Source organism: Alosa sapidissima, chromosome 7 (genome assembly GCF_018492685.1).
Source record: "Alosa sapidissima isolate fAloSap1 chromosome 7, fAloSap1.pri, whole genome shotgun sequence".
Taxonomy (NCBI): Eukaryota; Metazoa; Chordata; class Actinopteri; order Clupeiformes; family Clupeidae; genus Alosa; species Alosa sapidissima.
In genome coordinates, this window is record NC_055963.1 from 18005518 (window position 1) to 18023775 (window position 18258).

At 40.0% G+C, this 18258-nt stretch overlaps 2 protein-coding genes across 3 annotated transcripts in view; one reads left to right on the forward strand and one right to left on the reverse strand.

Annotated features, from left to right (window-relative positions):
- Positions 1–5131: 5131 nt before the first annotated feature.
- ilrun (inflammation and lipid regulator with UBA-like and NBR1-like domains) lies at positions 5132–16514 on the reverse strand. Its single transcript, XM_042097660.1, has 5 exons — positions 16208–16514; positions 14515–14669; positions 14190–14387; positions 11896–12281; positions 5132–7200 (listed from the first exon to the last, which is right to left on the reverse strand). The coding sequence occupies exons 1-5, from the start codon at positions 16363–16365 to the stop codon at positions 7165–7167; spliced, it is 933 nt and encodes a 310-aa protein (XP_041953594.1). The 5' UTR covers positions 16366–16514; the 3' UTR covers positions 5132–7164.
- A 1207-nt stretch (positions 16515–17721) lies between these two features.
- The window catches only part of uhrf1bp1 (UHRF1 binding protein 1), a 34418-nt gene continuing 33881 nt past the window's right edge, over positions 17722–18258 (forward strand). Inside the window, exon 1 of one of the 2 annotated variants that reach the window (XM_042097638.1) lies at positions 17722–17948. In XM_042097638.1, coding sequence (XP_041953572.1) covers positions 17905–17948 — 44 coding nt within the window. In that variant the 5' untranslated portion in view covers positions 17722–17904. The remainder of the gene's footprint in view (positions 17949–18258) is intronic. The other variant, XM_042097639.1, reaches the window with a different exon arrangement.

Sequence of the window (18258 nt, forward strand, 5' to 3'; positions counted from 1 at the left end):
TGTGCCTCAATATCCTCTGATATATCATCAATTCGTCTATGGACAGTGCTTGCAGAAAGCGGTACCTGAGCTATTTTTTTAGCTGCAGCCTTCCCAAGGAGTTCATTGCACATGTCTTTAGCAGCAGGCAGAATTAACTCTTCCCCAATAGTAAACGGCTTCTTAGCTTTCTTAGCTTAGTATGAGGCTTTTAGCGCAGCCACGTTCACCGATGTGGTTGCTTTAAGCACTAGTTTTTGCTCGCGTTTCTTACGCTCAAAGAACTCAAGGGGTTTGTCTTTCAGTGTAGGATGCTTGGAGTCTAGATGTCGAATTAGCTTTGATGGTTTCATTGCTTCGTTTGACAACTTATCGCCACATACCACACATAAAGGACTTGGTGCATGCGAGTCACCGGTCTCTGCGAAACCATATTTTAAATATGACTCGTCATATTTCCTATTGAATGACCCCTTCTTTTTCTTTGAGGTATCTGGCTCACTACCATCATCAGTGGGTCTTTTTTCCCCACTATCCCTTCCAAAGAAATGCTCTAAAGATTGTTGTTTTTTGTTGCTCATTCTAGCAGTTTAGCTAACTTCGTGTGACAGTACCGTTCGCGAAGAACTGATCAAGTGAAGTGAGCTGACGCAGCGCTGAAGGGAATGTGTTGAAGGCGGGACAGACAGACGTAAGAAAATAGACCTTGCGAAATGCAAACATGCGTGCAATCAAACAACTGCATATAGGCCTATGCCATGTAAAAACGTGACATTATTGTGAATTAAATTGAGTTTATTTGGTTTGCATTTTTTTTTTTTTTTTTTTTTTTTTTTAAACTCATGTCAGGCTACGGCCCGGTTAGGAATGTCCGGGCCGCGGCCCGGTGGTTGGGGACCGCAAAAAGTTTACAACACAATGTGTCGGCGTTTGAAGTGTCAGATTATCTGTAGCTACATGCACTGGACCATGAATATGCTCACGGGCACATGTGTCAAATTGCCAAATCAAGTAGAAGAGGCAATTCTAATGCCAATATATGCAGATGCAGACTACAAAACACAGAAGATGGGACTGCAGCTGCGCAGTTATACAATATTATTCTCCTGGCACTTCTGACACACAATGATGTGATCTTACCATGCTTTTCTCTCCTCTTCCTCCATCCTCTCCACCCTCATCTACCTCCTCCATCACTTTCTCCTCCTACCACACTTTCATTAGTACTTATGTAGGCAAACTTAGGCCTAGGCCTATATACTGTAGCCTATAGCTTAAATGTAGCTGCCCAGATATGAGAGAGATTTTTGACTGCACAGTTCTTAAGGCAGGAGACTGTGCAAACACAAACCATTGCCCATCTTAATATCCTTGGTTTAGGCTATAGTTTGTTCATTGTGTTTTGGATGTTCATGTATTCTTTCCTGTATTGTATTTCCATGACGTTCATTTTGTTTCCTAATAAAATATGTTTCTTGTTGTCACTTTGACACCAACCTATATAGGACATATACATCGTAGATTTCATCTCCAAAGAGAGAGGAAGTTAAGTCTTTCAGAGATGTGAGACGAGTCCAGGAAGTGAGTCATAAAAAGGGACAACTGGGATGCCACCTGGGAATATCAGAAACTTCCCCCATGATTCCCCCGTGATTACATTGTTTTTCCCTGTGAGTATTCATGTGCTTTGCCATCGGAATGTGTTAAAGGTTAAAGCATATGCTCACTAATCTTAAATAAACAACTGTATTGTCTTAAAGGTATGGTGTAAGACGCTTGTGAAAGAAGGATATGCAGCTTTCAAGTGACAAAAACAACAAATTCCCAAGTTCACATTAAAATAATTGGACATGAAAATCCTTAAGGACTACAAATGAATTACAACGTGACAACAAAAGTAACAATGAGTCCCCAAATGGGTAACTCAGTCAAAGTCCTTTTAGGCAGAGACTTTCTAATGAGGACACACAGCACTCAAAAAATCCTCTATAGAAATGCATGGGGTTAGTTGTAACGGCAATTGTCTACACATATCCCACCCCTTCCGCGGCAAAACGTTGACATATGAATACATGGAGCTAATCATGTGGTGTGTTGTGAAGACATTGTGCCAATCATGTGTTGTGATCTCGCCGCTGGAGCAAGGTTGGTGTCATGAAGCCTTGCGCACGCGCATTTCTGCCACAATAGATGCCCGATAAGTGCCCAAAAAGCGTTCAATATGCATGGACGGATTATGAATTTTCGGGCCCCTGGGCCAAGATACATTAAGGGCCCCCCACTAATTGTCGCATATGTGGGAAGGGGGGTTTGGGGGTCCTCCCCCAGAAATTTTTTAATTTGTTTGATTTCCTGTATTCTGGTGCATTTTGGGGATGGCAAATGCTAAATTCAATCAGATTCATAGCTTACATCCTGATTTGCTGATATTGAGGCAATGATTCCATGCAAAGGCTTGGGCCCAAGGGCCCCCTGATCCCTTGGGCTCCTGGGCCTGGGCCCTGGTAGGCCCGTGCAGTAATCCATCCCTGGCAATATGGCCGGGGAACCCTCAGAACTTATGCAATCATGTCACGAAGCAACTTCTTGCATGGAAAATCCAAGAGGACCTTTTTACCTAACCATATAATTTACTGACAATAAAACTCTTACTAGAAAAAAGAACTCCTTTGAGTAGAAGCATAATCTTGGTGTCAAATGAAAGCTAACCCTCTGGAGTTTCTTGCACATATCTAGATTGCATGGTAGTAATGTCATAGAAACAAAGAAGCATTATTTCACATTCTTCTGCTACTATGCATACAAGTTTTCCAAATATGACACTGAGCAAAATACATGGGTATTCCCTCACAAATAAATTTGTGAAAAATTCATATTTTACTATTTTTCTATAGTGATCTACTTTGGGTTACAGCTTCACAAGACCTGGTTCCAGGCTTCAATACAGTCCCTCTATTAGATTACAGTATGTGCAATGTCGGGCAAAAAAAATAAAAATGGGGCTGCAGTTTAACAATTTAAAAAAATATTTTTTTCAGTACAGTTTGAGTACAGCTGTTTGAGTCCATGATAATATGTGTGTGATCCGAATAAATAAGCAACTGTAAAAAAAAAAGCTTTCTGCGGACGATGTGACGTCTCTGCACCACGGGACTTTGTGATTTACATGTATGTAGCAGGCTACAAATTGGCTATGACACACAACAAGCAATTTGATCTGCATACATCTCACACTTTCAAGTCCTGGCTATAATGACACTGATACATTGACTTGACTTGATATGTTTAATCTTGACGTGGCAAGTGATGTTCCACTCTTTTATAAATATATTTCTTCAGTACAATTTCAGTACAGCAATTTGATTCCATGATAATATGTGTGTGATCCGAATAAGTATAATAAGCTACTGCAAAAAAAGCCTTCTGCAAACAATGTTCACCTCTGCATATGTGACGTCTCTGCATCGCAGGACTTTGTGATTTAGGAAGCTACAAACCGGCTATGACGCACAACAAAAAAATTGACCCGCATACATCTCACACTTTTAAAAGTCCTGGCTCCTGGCTATAATGACACTGACATGTTTAATCTGGACATGACAAGTGATGTTCCACTCTTTTAATCAAGACTTTAAACAACTGGGTGTGGCATGATAGGCCATGGGGAAATATTGCATACAAGAATCTTGAAATATTGTGCTTTAAAAAAAAAAGCCGACTGACTGATGGTTAGATTATTTTATGAAAGACTCCTTGTTATTTTAAGTGGTCAGAAAATAAATCATGGGACAAAATACATATATAGACCTATGTTGACATTTGGCCCAAGAGGAAATGTAGACCTTTGAAGTCTCCCTATCCCTAACACTGCAGAATGGTTCACTCTATCAGATTAATTTCTTATTTTGCAATTCACTGAAAAGTCAACACCCCACCTAAGGTTTATCAGGGATTTGCACCCATTTCACATGGGTTTAATCTTTCACCAGCAGAAATGCGTTTGCCCTTCACGGTCTCCACCTTCCAACACTTTTATTACTGTTTGTAGTTTTGATTTTACTTATTGTGTCACCTTTGTGTATCATTACCAGTAGGGCTATTTGTCATGGTGCATACCTGTGGCAGGACATTCATTCATAGCGCTAACTCAACCTTGATTTCTTTTTTAAGTTTACCTGGTGTGCTAATTCGCTTATAGAGGCACACAATCAACCTACTGTAAAGTCTCTACTGACGTCCATGGTGACGTTTATAACTTTCCTGTTTGACTTAAGATTGACTTCATTCAGTGACAGCAGGCTCACAGTCTGTCAGCTGTCTGTGCTGTTATCACAGGTACCATAATGGCACTCCTGGACAAATGTTTGGCCTTCTCAAATAAGCATCTCCCTTCACCATGTCCAGAAGTTGGGCTAGTAATATGGTGCACAGTCTTGTCTCATCTGCTCTTCTATGGATGCTTTAATTAATTGTATAAACATTAAGAGACAAAGCTTCAAGGTTAGAGGTCAAAACATACACATAATTAGGATATGTCTAACATGGGGGTGCTTTGGGTGCCTTGTTGTTGTAAGGGGTATATGTGAACGCTGCTGAGTGTGAGCTCTATTTGACATTTGAAGTTCAAATGAAAATTAACTGCACTAAGACATGGCACTCAGCTCAGCTCCCTTAGAACAGTGATCAACTCTCAGAAACACAAATATCTATAATGATCTTCTCACAACTGCATCTGCATCACAGTGTTCACTCATAAATGTGCAGCATAAAATTTAAAGTTTCATTAAGAAATCTTATTCGACGATAAGTGGAATTTAAATACTTTGACGACAGGCAGCTCGTTTTGGCTGACATCAGAATTCGCTCAGTTTTCACTCATTATTACTAACGTTGACTATTAAAGTCTATGAGGGGCCCTCTGTCTCGTGAAGAGTCCTCCACTTTCCCCACACCTTACACCAACCTTGTCAGTACTTGTTTGAAATATTTTGAGGCCTTGTTGGTCTGGATTCTTTTTGAGTTACTACAGCAGACACTGACAGCAATAAAAGTGAGAACCATCCTTATAAACACTACTGTACAAATACCTTACCAACCATTTCTTATTTAATGAATGTGACACAAAAGAGGATAGAGCAACAGGGGGCTTTGATCATTTGTTCAGATTCTTTATTTCTTGCTGATTTGCCGTGGTGGTGTAACTCCAATGCAGACCCATTCAAACCCTACTCATCCAACTCATCATCCATTCAACACTCCAACCCTGTGCAAACTCATTGCTTAACCGACTGAAGGAAACCCAAAACTCAATGTCAGGTGGGGAATATCGAAGCTGAACACTCCCATAAAAAAAGGACAAGCAAACAAGCAGACTGGCTATGATGGAGAACTAATTAGAATAACAAAAAGACTGAGATAATGCAGAGAAAGAACGTTAAGAAGGCAAATGCGTGCCAAAAAAAACCCCAAAGTGGTTAAAGTACAATAACACAAAAACGGAAAAAAACGGACATGCCTTGCCTGTGCCCTGAAGGTGTTGGCTTGGGTTCATTTCAATATTCTAAGAAATCTTTTGCTTTTGAAAAAGCCTCGCACCACTGAGTGTGGCTAGTGACATTTCCAACTAATTTAAAATGACAAATTACACATAGCTAAACACACACTGAGGGCCTTTAAAAAATAATATATATATATATATATATATATATATATAAAAAATCAGCATATACTCCCTAATGAAAAGCCATTATGTGTTGAGGCCTAGGGCTTGATAGGTCAGTGCATAGAGATGAGAGACTAGGCTTGTATGATTACATTCTGAATCAATGATTGGGATCTACAGCCAAATCTTTGTATGAAACATTGTAATTAATAATCAATAGATTTTATGCTACCCTGCAGCATCTCGATTCGCAAACTTAGTTAGTGATACTTACACAACAGCAGAATTTCCAGAAATCATGAACATATTTTTTTTTTTGCACGGAATTGCAATTATAGATATCAGGAGCACATCCAAGTTAAATGCCGTCCAAGAACATCTGAGCGTTTTGGACTTCAGCCTTTGGGCTTTCCATAAACGAATCAGACAGTGAAAATTTCAAACACCTTACATTCACAACAGATACATTCAACTCGATGCAATAAGCTAAGTGTTGTTGACAAATGCCATGTTCAGGGACACGTTGAACGGTGATGGATTAAGCCAGTGTTGCGCCAATAGTGGCCCCGCCCTCAACATCCTCCCACCACTGTCACACTGCAAGCTTAGGAAGAAGCACTGCAAGGTTGCCAAACTGCCCCTAGGGCCAACACCCAACAGGTGTTAAAGTTGATCCTTTTGCCAAATGCCTCCCTCTATCGAAAAAAACACAGAATGTCAACAACTCTCTCACTCTCTCTCTCCCTCCCTCACACACAACACACAACTAGCAAGTTAGATTCAAAGCTTGTGAAGGGATGGCAAAGGGTGGATATATGATTTCAGAATGTCTTGGAGTTGTAATCTGCCGTCTCAGAAATATTGAATACTCTCCATTGCAATAGAAATGTACAAAATAAAAGAGTTCTATTAGTTATATGTCAGCTTGAGAATTAGGCCTAGTCACTCGATAAGCAATTTTTACCCCAATGGCTTTTTCCTCCCTAGCATCTCTTTCAGGTTGCACACGCACACGCACACACACACACAGGCGTGCACACAATACACATTTGCACACATATGCACACATCTGTACGCACTACGCACACATACACACACACTGCCCCACTTTCGATACTATGGACTCTACTGAACTCTGTGATGACATCTAAAAAAATAAAGACCAAAAACAAATAACGAAAAAAATGTTTTTTTTTTTTTCCTCTCTCACGTTTTTTAAAAAGATCCATAGCACTCGTCTTTAAATTAGCATTCACACATGCATACTCTGGGTGTTGAATGTTGGCTGAATTGTATGGTGGGGACAGAACAGCCTTGTCTTCATAATTTTCGTGTTGCTTGGTGGCCGGGAGGAGGAGCATGTTTGTAAAAGTGTCAGTAGGAACTCTGGGATACTCACTCCTCCAACCCTCCACCTCTAATCCCCCTCACAGCCCCCTCTCTGTTAGATGCCCCTCCCTTGTTGGATAGTGTAAGATCAAGGCCACTGTTCCACTGCATCTTGGCCATGACCACATCCACATTTAAGACTGTCCAAAGGGGTAGGGTCCATGACTATCCTGAAAGGAAGAAAGAAAGAACAAGTTCAGGCTCTACACTTCTGAAAGACACTGGGTACATTTGGAAGAATAAAAAAAAAGAGGTTTTTATAGTAGGGACAACACACACACACACACACACACACACACACACACACACACACACACACACACACACACGAAAGGCATTTCACTCAACCTCCACAATGCCTGTTCTAGAAATGTACAATGTCATAATGGGAGCAATTGTAGATGGATTTTAAAAGGCAGTTTGTGGGGACACTAACAGTAGAGGGGGCACTTAGACCATAAGGGCATTCTTCATTTTTAATGTTGTCTTTTAACCTGTTAACCTTTTTGGTTCTTATGTAGCCATTTTAATTTCTCTTTTTTTACATGACAAATTCTATTAAAAAAAACTATCCCCAGAAACAGCAAAAAAAAAAAAAGATAACGTTTTAAATTAGGAATGCTCTGCTCATGGTTTAAGTGCCCCCTCTACTGTTGGCTCCCTCACAAACTGAGTTGCCTCAGTTCCATCTGGAATTGCGCTCATTGTAACATTAGACATTTCTAGAACAGGCAATGGGTGGAGTTTGAGTCAAGTATGACAGTATGAAAAGTTACTTGCTTAGTATGAAAAGTTTCATGCTAATACTGCACATGGGTCATGGGTGTATCAGTGGATTCTAAGTGGACTCCCCACCCAATGGGTGTAATCAACTTGGTAAGTATCTGAGGTCAGCCCTTTGACATGTATGCAAAGTCAGGCACGCCGTCTCATGTGACAGTATTATTGCAGTTGATAATGAGTTATTATCTGGCTGTGTGTGCGCAGAAGTTGTATACATTGCATAGATCCTTTCAACTACATTAACAAACAGGTGCGTTCCTTAGGCATTTCTGGCGGCACATAATACAACATTGAGCTAATGGTAACTTGGGGACAAAAACAAGTTTTCTACATTTTATAGAGCATTACGCTAAAGTCTGATTAATTTCCTTCGTAGTTTTGAACGTTTAAACTGGAAACCCTCTAGGAACAGATTGAACAGATTCTACCACCATCAAAAAGGAGGTAGAAGAGAGATCGTATTTGATGAGATGACTTTTTAATTGGCAAGGTCAGAACTCCCATATACAAATTGCATTCCATTTTACTCGTTGATACAAGAAGTTCTGGCTTAGAGCAATGTGTCCTCTGGTCCTAACGTGGTTGAGCAAGTTCCACGCATACTGGTGGATCTCCAAATAACAGCTTAACACCCAACTCTTTTGTGATTACCTACATGCTTGACATATTTTCAACCTCTAGTCTTAACTGCTGACCCTTTGTCTGACCCCCATCTCCTCCACTGCTGGCAAATTGTTCTAAGAGGTTCCTTCATTACCTCTTCCAAATACTCAGTCGTTTGGCACTTGAATGCAGTCAAACTCTAACTTCACGGCCATTTGCTTGCATTATATTGTATGTATTTGTATTGTATACAATGTATTGTGTTGTACTTGTATATCAATTTGGCTAAAGGTGAATGCTGCATGCCTTATTATGGGAAATAAGAAATATACTGAAACACCTTCTGTTACAAGCGAAAAGAGTAACAGTCAAACACAATACACAACACACTTACAGCATGGGTCAGTTATTCTGTTACTAGTTTGACTAGTTTGATACTCTTCTTTTACAGTTGCATACAATTATGTGAACTTTTTCCTCGCTGGATGTAATTTTATTGGAATAGCCATGAAATGTATTAATTAGTATTTTACAAATGAGAAAAAAAAAAAAAGTTTCAGGATGTTATCATTAAGGTCAGGGCTGGGTGATATGGCCCAAAATTGATATCGGCGTATAACTTAGAGCATGGATAGTAACGATGATATCACACATCTAGCACAATGAATCTATGTTTAATCTAAATGCAATTTGAACTAATGCAAATAGCTAATCATAAAGGCTGCAATTAATCGTGCAGCTCCCAATGGTTAATCTTGTCACATATGATTTTTATATTCATGTCATCCTTCAGACAGTGAAGCTCACCAAACAGGAGTGATGAACTTCTCATGCACTAGGCAAGTTTACCAATCAGAAGTGGCCCAACCCATTTAAAACCTTTTAAAAAGTATACCGCAAATCAAATCGCAATCACAATATCTGTCAGGCAGATTTCAATTCAATATTTCCCCCCCCCCCAAATTGTGCAATCCCATCACAGTATACTTGTTTTCCTTTAAATTTCAATATCAATACTTCTGTACAGGTAAAACAGATATTAGTCTTTAATTTCAAAGTATATTCTTTTTTGCACAACTCTCTAGTCTGTATTTCTGTTTCATGAATCACAGCTATCCATAAAACAATCTTGTTCTTGGCTACTTGTGAAGCAAGATATTTAAGAACATATTAGCATTTTATTGATGCATGCTTACACATTGAGCACACATTGACTTCAAAGAACAGCATTAACTTTAATGTTGCAGCAGCAATAATGATGAAGGCTTCGGTATGCCAGTATAGTCAAACTCCATATCTTAGGGCAAATTAATTTTTACTACCTTTTATACCTTCCAGCCCAACTTGAAGTTTATTTTCATAGTGTTGCACTGAAAAAGACTGATCTTCTGATAGATTATAATGTATTGGACAAGTATTAGACTGAACATATTAGACTGATTTTTCAAGTCTTATACTGGCTTATAAAGTGTTGTGTTTGAATGCACTGCACTTACTTCAAAAACAATAAATACAGTTATCTATATGAAGTGTTGTGTTGTGTTGTGTTGTGTTGCTGTTATCTACATGCTGCATTGTGTTGGACAGGTCGAATCTTAATTGCGCGTTCTTTGGTTACTCCATGGATGTGCCGTGATTTGATCAACGCCTGATTTTAAGTCTCCTTTTTCGGCAGTATCAATGTTTACTGATTAGATAGGGGACTGTCAGCTCCAGTGTGATCTAACTCATTCTCTCTTGGTGACTAGTCAAACAGCAGGAGGGACAAAGGAGTGGCAAAGGAGTTCTTCTAATATTGACTGCTCAAGGTCTGCATGTACTACTGTATCCCCCAACTTAATCAGCACATAACAAAGGAAAAACACACTCAGTGTCGGGGAGAACGTGTAGGGAGCAGAATAGAACAGAAAATGCTGTTTACACAGCTGATGCCCCACCGGAAATAAAAAAGATTGCTTAAGAGGCTTCCGTGCATTTGGTCCATTCACTGAAATTCGCAAATGTGTAATTCCAAACTTTGGAATTTAACATACCATTTGTCGCAATTGCTATCAATCAACTACATATGCTTCCTGTTATTGCATTTTGGTTAGCATGCATAGCAGCCCACAATGCTTTTCCACAATGCTTAAATGCTTTGTAACATTCATAATACTGCTGAAGGGGGCAGAGAATAACATCTATTCAGGTCACAATATACCTCATTGTTATTGTTTCGCTATAGTCTTCTGACCCAACCTTTACTTGTAAGAACTCCGTACTGACAAGCTTGTATAAAAACACAATGCTGAGCACAATGCTGGGACACACCCAAAGCTACTCCACGTGTTTTGTGTTCCACACTGTCAAGTCCCTCTCGTTTCACTCACCTGCTCGCTCACACATTCACACTCAAACTCACTCATACACACACACACACACACACATTCGCTCACACACACACACACACACACACTCTCATACACATTTGCTTACACACTAGGGGTGGAAAATAATATCTCGATATTTTTTGTGATTTTGACGATAACGATAATTAGTCGATATCCTTTAAAAAAATTGTAGAAGTCTGAATTACTTTACAGCTCATTATTTATTAATAGCATCAATGCAATAATAACCAATAACCTATCCTGTGACTTTTTAACCAAATCAACCAATGCATTGTCACTCTATGACACATTTCCAATTTTGCGCACTTGTGTGTGTGGCAATGACATGGTCTACCCAGCTACATTAAAGAAGATGACTAGGCCTAACAGTTTCCCAAGAGAAAGTCTGAAGCTGAAGTTCCTTTCAAAAACCTTTACTTAGGATTCACTGTAAAACTAAGCAGACCAACAGAGTACATCTAAGTTATTTCCTTCGATGTTTTGTTTAAGAGAAATCATGTAGGCTAGCATTCCAAGTTACAGAATAGAAACTAATGCGTTAGCTTATGACTAATGTATATGAGAGATCCCATAGAGATGCTAACGGTTAGCATAATCGATACACGTAGATATTTAGAGCGAACTTCAGTCCATTTACAAAAGGGTTACATGAGAAGAGTTCTTTGTTTACAACTGACTATTAAAATACTCAAAGGCAAATGTTTTCTCTCCATATAAAACCATGTAGGAGTCTCATTAATGCTACGTGAACAGAAGTAGCTGCACAAAAAAAAATCCCAAGTAGGCTACGTCTGGATCTCGCTACACAAAATAAACATTAGGCCTGCATGTGACAACGTGGACCCACTAGCGATCATGTGACACACTGCAACGGGACTTCTCTTGCATACACCTCCTGGATTTAGTGAATGTATGGGGCTTCAATGCGTGATTTTGAGTGTTTTTTCCCCATAAGTAATTTAAATACTCGATAATGTAAATTTGCACATCGTTAAAACAACAATCACAATATTATCACAGACGATATATATCGCCCACCCCTATTACACACACACACACACACACGCTAACAGACAGACGCTCACTCACCTGGCTGTAGGTCACTACCGACAGGTTGTTTTGCAGGTTGTTTGTGGCTAGAGACACAGAGCTGTGTGACAGTCCATTTTGCTCAGGCTGAATGTGCTCAGGGCCGCTCTCCCAGCCTGCGCCAGGACCTTTTAGGCCGCCGTCGCTGTGTTGTTGTTGTTGTTGTTGGTGGTGGTGGTGTTGATGCTGCTCGGCGATGTCTCCTCCGCCCCCCCCTTCTCCCCCCCCCCCACCGTCCTTGTTCTTCTGTGGTGAGGCGAAGGGGTTGAAGTCTCCCTCCAGGTGGCGGTGAGGCTGCGTATTGAACTCAGGCTGGAAGGATGACAACTGCTGGGTCACGCCCAGGAGGCCCCCCACCTCCACGCTCAGGATTACCCAGATGACGTCTGTGCAGAGAGAGAGAGAGAGAGAGAGAGAGACCGACACAGAGAGAGAGAGAGAGAGAGAGAGAGAGAGAGAGAGAGAGAGAGAGAGAGAGAGAGAGAGAGAGAGAGAGAGAGAGAGAGAGAGAGACCGACAGAGCGCGCTTTAACAAGGGCTTACACCTCAGACACTTAATTGAGAACATAGTTTGAATTATGAGGGGTTTTGGGGGGTCTGACCCCCCCTGATTAGGACCTGCACCCTCCCCCCCCACCCCCAAAAAGACAGGTTTGGCAGGTTTAGCAGCCAGAATTTCAAGCAATTTCCCCCGGAGCCCCACTAATATCGTATGTACATGTATTCTATGAATTTCGTTAGTAAAAATGCCTACTGTAGGCTACTCATTCTCTATTACACATTCATGCTTGTGTGTGTGTGTGTGTGTGTGTGTGTGTGTTCATGCTACCTGAGTTACTTACTAGACTGGTGGTGTTCGCTACATTTAATACACACAAGTGTATTACACTATTGACATTTTAATTGAAAATTCAAATGTATACTATATACCAGTCTAATGTGTCAAATGCATGGAACAAACATCGTCATTGCTGGGGAAATACATAAATAAGTATGTGAGGAAAACATGACAACTGGTATATTTAATTTCGCCTGGTTACGTTTCCCAAACAGCTAAATGTATAAATGGATGCTCCTATAATGGAAAACAAGGGTGTAAAGGTTCACTGTTTCGGTACAGGATGTTAGGTTCAAAACAGATGTGTACCGAATGTACCAAATGCAGTCTTTAAGCAGGAATCAACAGTAGGCTTTTTTATTTGTGTGTGGACCCTGTTTCTACACAAGAGGAGGATCATATGTCAGTTTAGGTAATTAATGCCAAAAAAACCTTTGACCCCTTTTAAAAATACTATTCGTGTTTATTTGTGTTAAGCATTAGCCATATTGTCAGTGAATGTTAGGCTAGCAGTACTTATAGGCTTACTGTACCGAAAATGAACCTAGCTGTGACAACACTGAGGTACATACTGAATCGTTTTTTTGTGTTTTGTGTACAGTCTTGGAATTTCACCATTTTAGGGGCAGGGCCACTTGGCCTTCGGTTGGGCATATTTGGTGGGGGGCACAAAAGCCACATGTCAGGGCACCAAGGCCAAAGCTAACTATACAGTGGCAGGCTATAAAAATGATCAAAGTTGTATTTAGCCTATTCACAACAGTAGACCTGCATCACTATGAAACATTACAAAAACATGAAACATGACATATTACATAGAACTGTAAATCATCTGATCATCTAATATTTACAGATATCTAGGCTATATTTAACATTTTATTTTATATTTGGCCTGTATGAAATCATGTATTGAACAATTTAAGTTTTATTAAATTAAAATGCTTAGCATTTTGTGATCATTAAGGCTACTTAGTCAGCACAAACTCTTAGTCAGCTGTATATCCTCTGATTTTAATATTTACCGATATCTAGGCAATATTTGTAATATTTATTTTGTATTTGGCCTATTATGAAATCATGTAGAAAAATGTAAACACATTGTGAAACTTAAAGCCCAAATTTGGAGACATGCATGTCGAAATTTGCTACAGATTCAAAACCGAATTACTCTGGAACGGCTAACTGTACAGGGGAATGCTTTACACCTTTGTGTTCGGTAAGATCTGCTGTTTATTTTGATATATGGTTTGTCATGTGTTGAATGAAGGGTTCGTGAAGTATTCCACCGAGATGAATGAGTAGGGACATAGGCGCAGAACCTAGAATTTTGAGTAGTTCAACTGAGATGAATGGTTGAACGCAAGGGGCCATGGCCGTTGTGGCCGCCGTGAAATTCCTACCCTGGTTACACCCCTAATGGAAAGGACAAATGTGCGGTCCCTGACGGGGTCCTCACCTCCGTAGAATAGTCCGGTGGCGGTGCACATCCTCCACTGGCCCTGGTACATTCCCGGGGTCACTGGGCTGCGCATCTGTACGCTCACGTCAGAGATCTCCTGCGGATCCAGCGAGCGCACCATGACGATGTTCACGTGACCAAACTGATCTCCACCGACGTACTTTAGACAAACTCCTGGGGGCCACGTCTCTGTGCCTGTGAGATCACCATAAATAAATACACTTTGGTATGATGCAATTTTAGGCATGTTCCACTGGTTCCAATGATTTTTACATACAGTATGTTTGAGTTATTTTTGAATATATTTACAGTCATACAGTACCTGTGTTTTGTATTCTCCAGGTTTTCGTGAAAGGTGTGTCTGGTGGTACTGACTCGCCCTCCCCAATAGTGACGTCCTCCACGAAGGACATGGATGGTGCGGTGATGTTGGGACTCTCGAAATCATAGTAGGCTCCAATGGCTGCTTGAAGATTCCTTTACAGAACAAAATACACACATTTAATGGCTGGTGATTCAACCACAAAACCACACACAGACAATAACAGACAATTTAAGGGGACATTATAGATATCCCCCATAAACACAGGCCTGCTTGCTTCCATTTTGGCTGTCTTGTCTCTATAGTCATAGAAAACAATGTCTCGAAAATGAATTTATATCTTTAAGGAAATGCAGGTTACCGAATGTTAAAAGTATACTTGTGGTTTCGAAAGAGCAGTGCTAATTTTAGTAGTCGCATTCCTTGACTAAGCGTCACGTGACTGTGAGTTCGCCTAATGCCGCATGCAAGTCCATTCCAACAACAACTTACGTTGTAGGAGTAGCGTATCTATTCTGACAATATTTTGTGCACGAACCCTTAACATTTATTAGGTCCCTTTGCACCAATAACTTACATCCTATTTTGCAAACAGCATACGACCTTCAACACACGTTACCTTTACATTTGATGATAATATAACTCATAACAAGATCACATTCGTTACTTTCCTATCGATCTAGCCACTAGACTAGAACGTTATCTAAAGCTAGAGAAATTCTAAGGTATAGCTACTAAAAACTGGGGCCTATGGTTGGATGTTAATATTAAACAATCGGGACACTAGTACTACGGAGCCAGTCATTAACTGTTCAGTCGATTTCGAACATTTCAGGATTTGCAGCTGCATGATGTTACGTAATGTAACTGCGGCTCATGTTTGGGGCTTTGGAATCGTGCCATCAACCGACTACGTTAGAATCAATCTACCTGTCTAGCAGAACAAAATCGTGAACCTGCAATTTCTGTAAACATCTAGCTTCTACATATTTCAATATGGAAACTGCGCAAACAAATAGTGTAATTAAGACACGGTGTTGAAAGTGGCTGTCTTAATTAAAACTCTCTAAAACAAGTTAGCTAGCTAACGTTAACGTTCGACAGCTGACGTTACGTCGGGGAAACCCTACCCTTCAGTTCCTGAAGCGAATGAGCTAGCCAGCAAGCTAACTTGGTCGTTGACATGTCTGCTATTAAGCTAGCGATAGCAATCAGCTCTTGGTCGCTATTAAAATGTCCAGCTAAAATGATCATGTAAGTTATGGCATTATGTCCCACAGAGAGAGTTCTTCTGTGACAGAACTCTGCAGTGCGTGGTTAGCAGTCTTAATGTATCCTACAAAACCACCTTAACTGCTCTTCAAAAGAAGTCTGCCAGCTTTATTTCCTAGCTAGTTAACATTGGCCACCAATATTTTGAACTTAGCTAACATTAGCTATCTAAAAACAAGCTTTCAACAGGAGGTCACGGGCTAACCTGTTAGCTAATGTCGTGCACTACAAAGTAACAACCAGACTTTCACCTTTTCCTCTTAAAATAATGGTACTAGCAACAACTATTTTAGTAACACAGGAGCACTGTCTTAAATTATCCGGTACAATGACGACGGGGATGATGGAGGTTATACAGGCCAACCGCTAGCATTAGCTAACATTGGAGAAAACACTGGAGGCCTCGCATCCCCGAGCTCACCAGTTAGTCATATCCAAGAAGAAGGCGCAGCCAGCAGGGTTAAGTTGAAAGCCCAGCAGTCTTTGGAATTCGGTGATTAAGATATCTTTGTCAGTGGTGCCCATGCAGCTAAATTTCTGCATGAGCTCCGGGTCTAAATCTATGTCCATGCCCTCCATCGCGGGTGCCCGGGTACAGCGACAGGGTTCCTCTTTTAATTTAGTCCGAGGCCTCAACCAGTCATAACAACAAATCCAAAAACAACGGGAGTGCGCATGACATTACAGTGGCCGACTATGGTGCGTTCACAGACTGTACAGATGGATCAGGAATTCTCGTTCTTGCTTTGACGAACGCCGTTCTTCCTGGTACACGCCCCCTTTACCCCCAAATCCAGAACAATCACCAAAAAGTTCAAAATAACAATACATAACATAACATAACATAACATAACATAACATAACAATAGAGCGTAGAAAGTCCAGATTTATGCACAGATTCAACTGTTTGCACTTGTGAAGTGTTCTTGTCCTCATTGTTCATACAGACACACAGTGTTTTAGATTGACCAAGTGTTGGCCTATTTAATCCTAAAATAAAGGTTAAAAATAGGGAAATACGGATAAAATGTTACGTTTTTTCAAATGTTTTAACAAATTCTGTTTTGATATTTAAAATAAGAAGCAGCCTGTTAACCAGCCCTAGCTAGTTCTTTATTCAATATCAGGGACATCCAAACTCCTCCATTAGGCCTATGCGAGTGATAATATATTACATTATATGAGACATTACATATATGATGAATATATATGAGATAATATATTACCACATTATATGATATATGCAAAGTTAATGTCAGAGTTTAATTGACTTTATTTGATTACTCTGGTATGCATATATGGAGTGTTCTCTTGTGACCATGTTTAGAAATGAATTGCTTGCTTATTAATGACACAAAAAGAGATTATTTTATAATGTCTACAATGGCGACAAAATGCCAAAATGTCAATGATTAATAGCCTAATGAAAATAAACAAATACCATAATATACAAACCATAACTCATGAGAACCACTTAATTAGGCCCTAAGTGTATGCTGAACAGATATATCTATAGACCCCTCTTGAAAGACCCAAAACTATCACAGGAACGGAGAGCGTAAAATAGGCTAACTCATTCCATCAACGAGAAACCACTGAGGAAGAGTCTTGAATTTGACCTAGCGTTTATGGCTGGTCGAAATAACAGACACTCATCATTGTTAATGGGAATAATATGCCAAAGGTATGATATGACATATTACAATTATATACAATATTGATATATTACAACAAATTTGAAATATTTACAAATATTAAAGCTTGTTAGACACTGGTAAAATAGTAGAAGCAAGATATTAGAAATAATCTAATTCTATGGGTTTCCATTTTTACAGTACTGTGTTTCTTTAAAAAAGCAACAGATGGTGCTATAATGCAGAGTTTGCCCGAGACGGCGAGGGAGGAGGCTCTGCAGTTTACATTCAGACGCCCGTTGCGTGTTTCTCGCAGTGTCTTGTGGGATGTTGGAAGACCGAGAAGATGAAATGACCGGTGTGGAAGTGTCCGACGGAGGGAATGCCGAAGATGCTAAATAGACCGATATGTCAAAAATAGTAATCGTAGTTAAACGTTGAAAACAAACAAGATCTTTCCGACCAGTCGATAACACAAACGGAAATGGCTGGGATTATTAAAAAGCAAATCTTGAAGCATTTGTCGAGGTGAGCAAACAAGAGATTCATGTAAACGTTACTGTCTTATGTTTTTGTGCTGATTTTTAGTGTGAGAATGATTTTAAGACGTTAACATTACGTAGTTTTAGGTCTGAATTGTAGTTGAACCTCACACTGCAGTGACGACCAAATCAAAAATAGGACATGTCCATAAGAAAACACATTCTGCTATTGTATCATGACGCCTACGTTTGTGATTAACGTTACTTGAAGCTTGTTTGCTAGTCTAGATGATGCCTAGCTTGCTGTCTGGCTCGTAGGACCCCGAATTTGCTAACGTTAACGTTACCGAGCATCA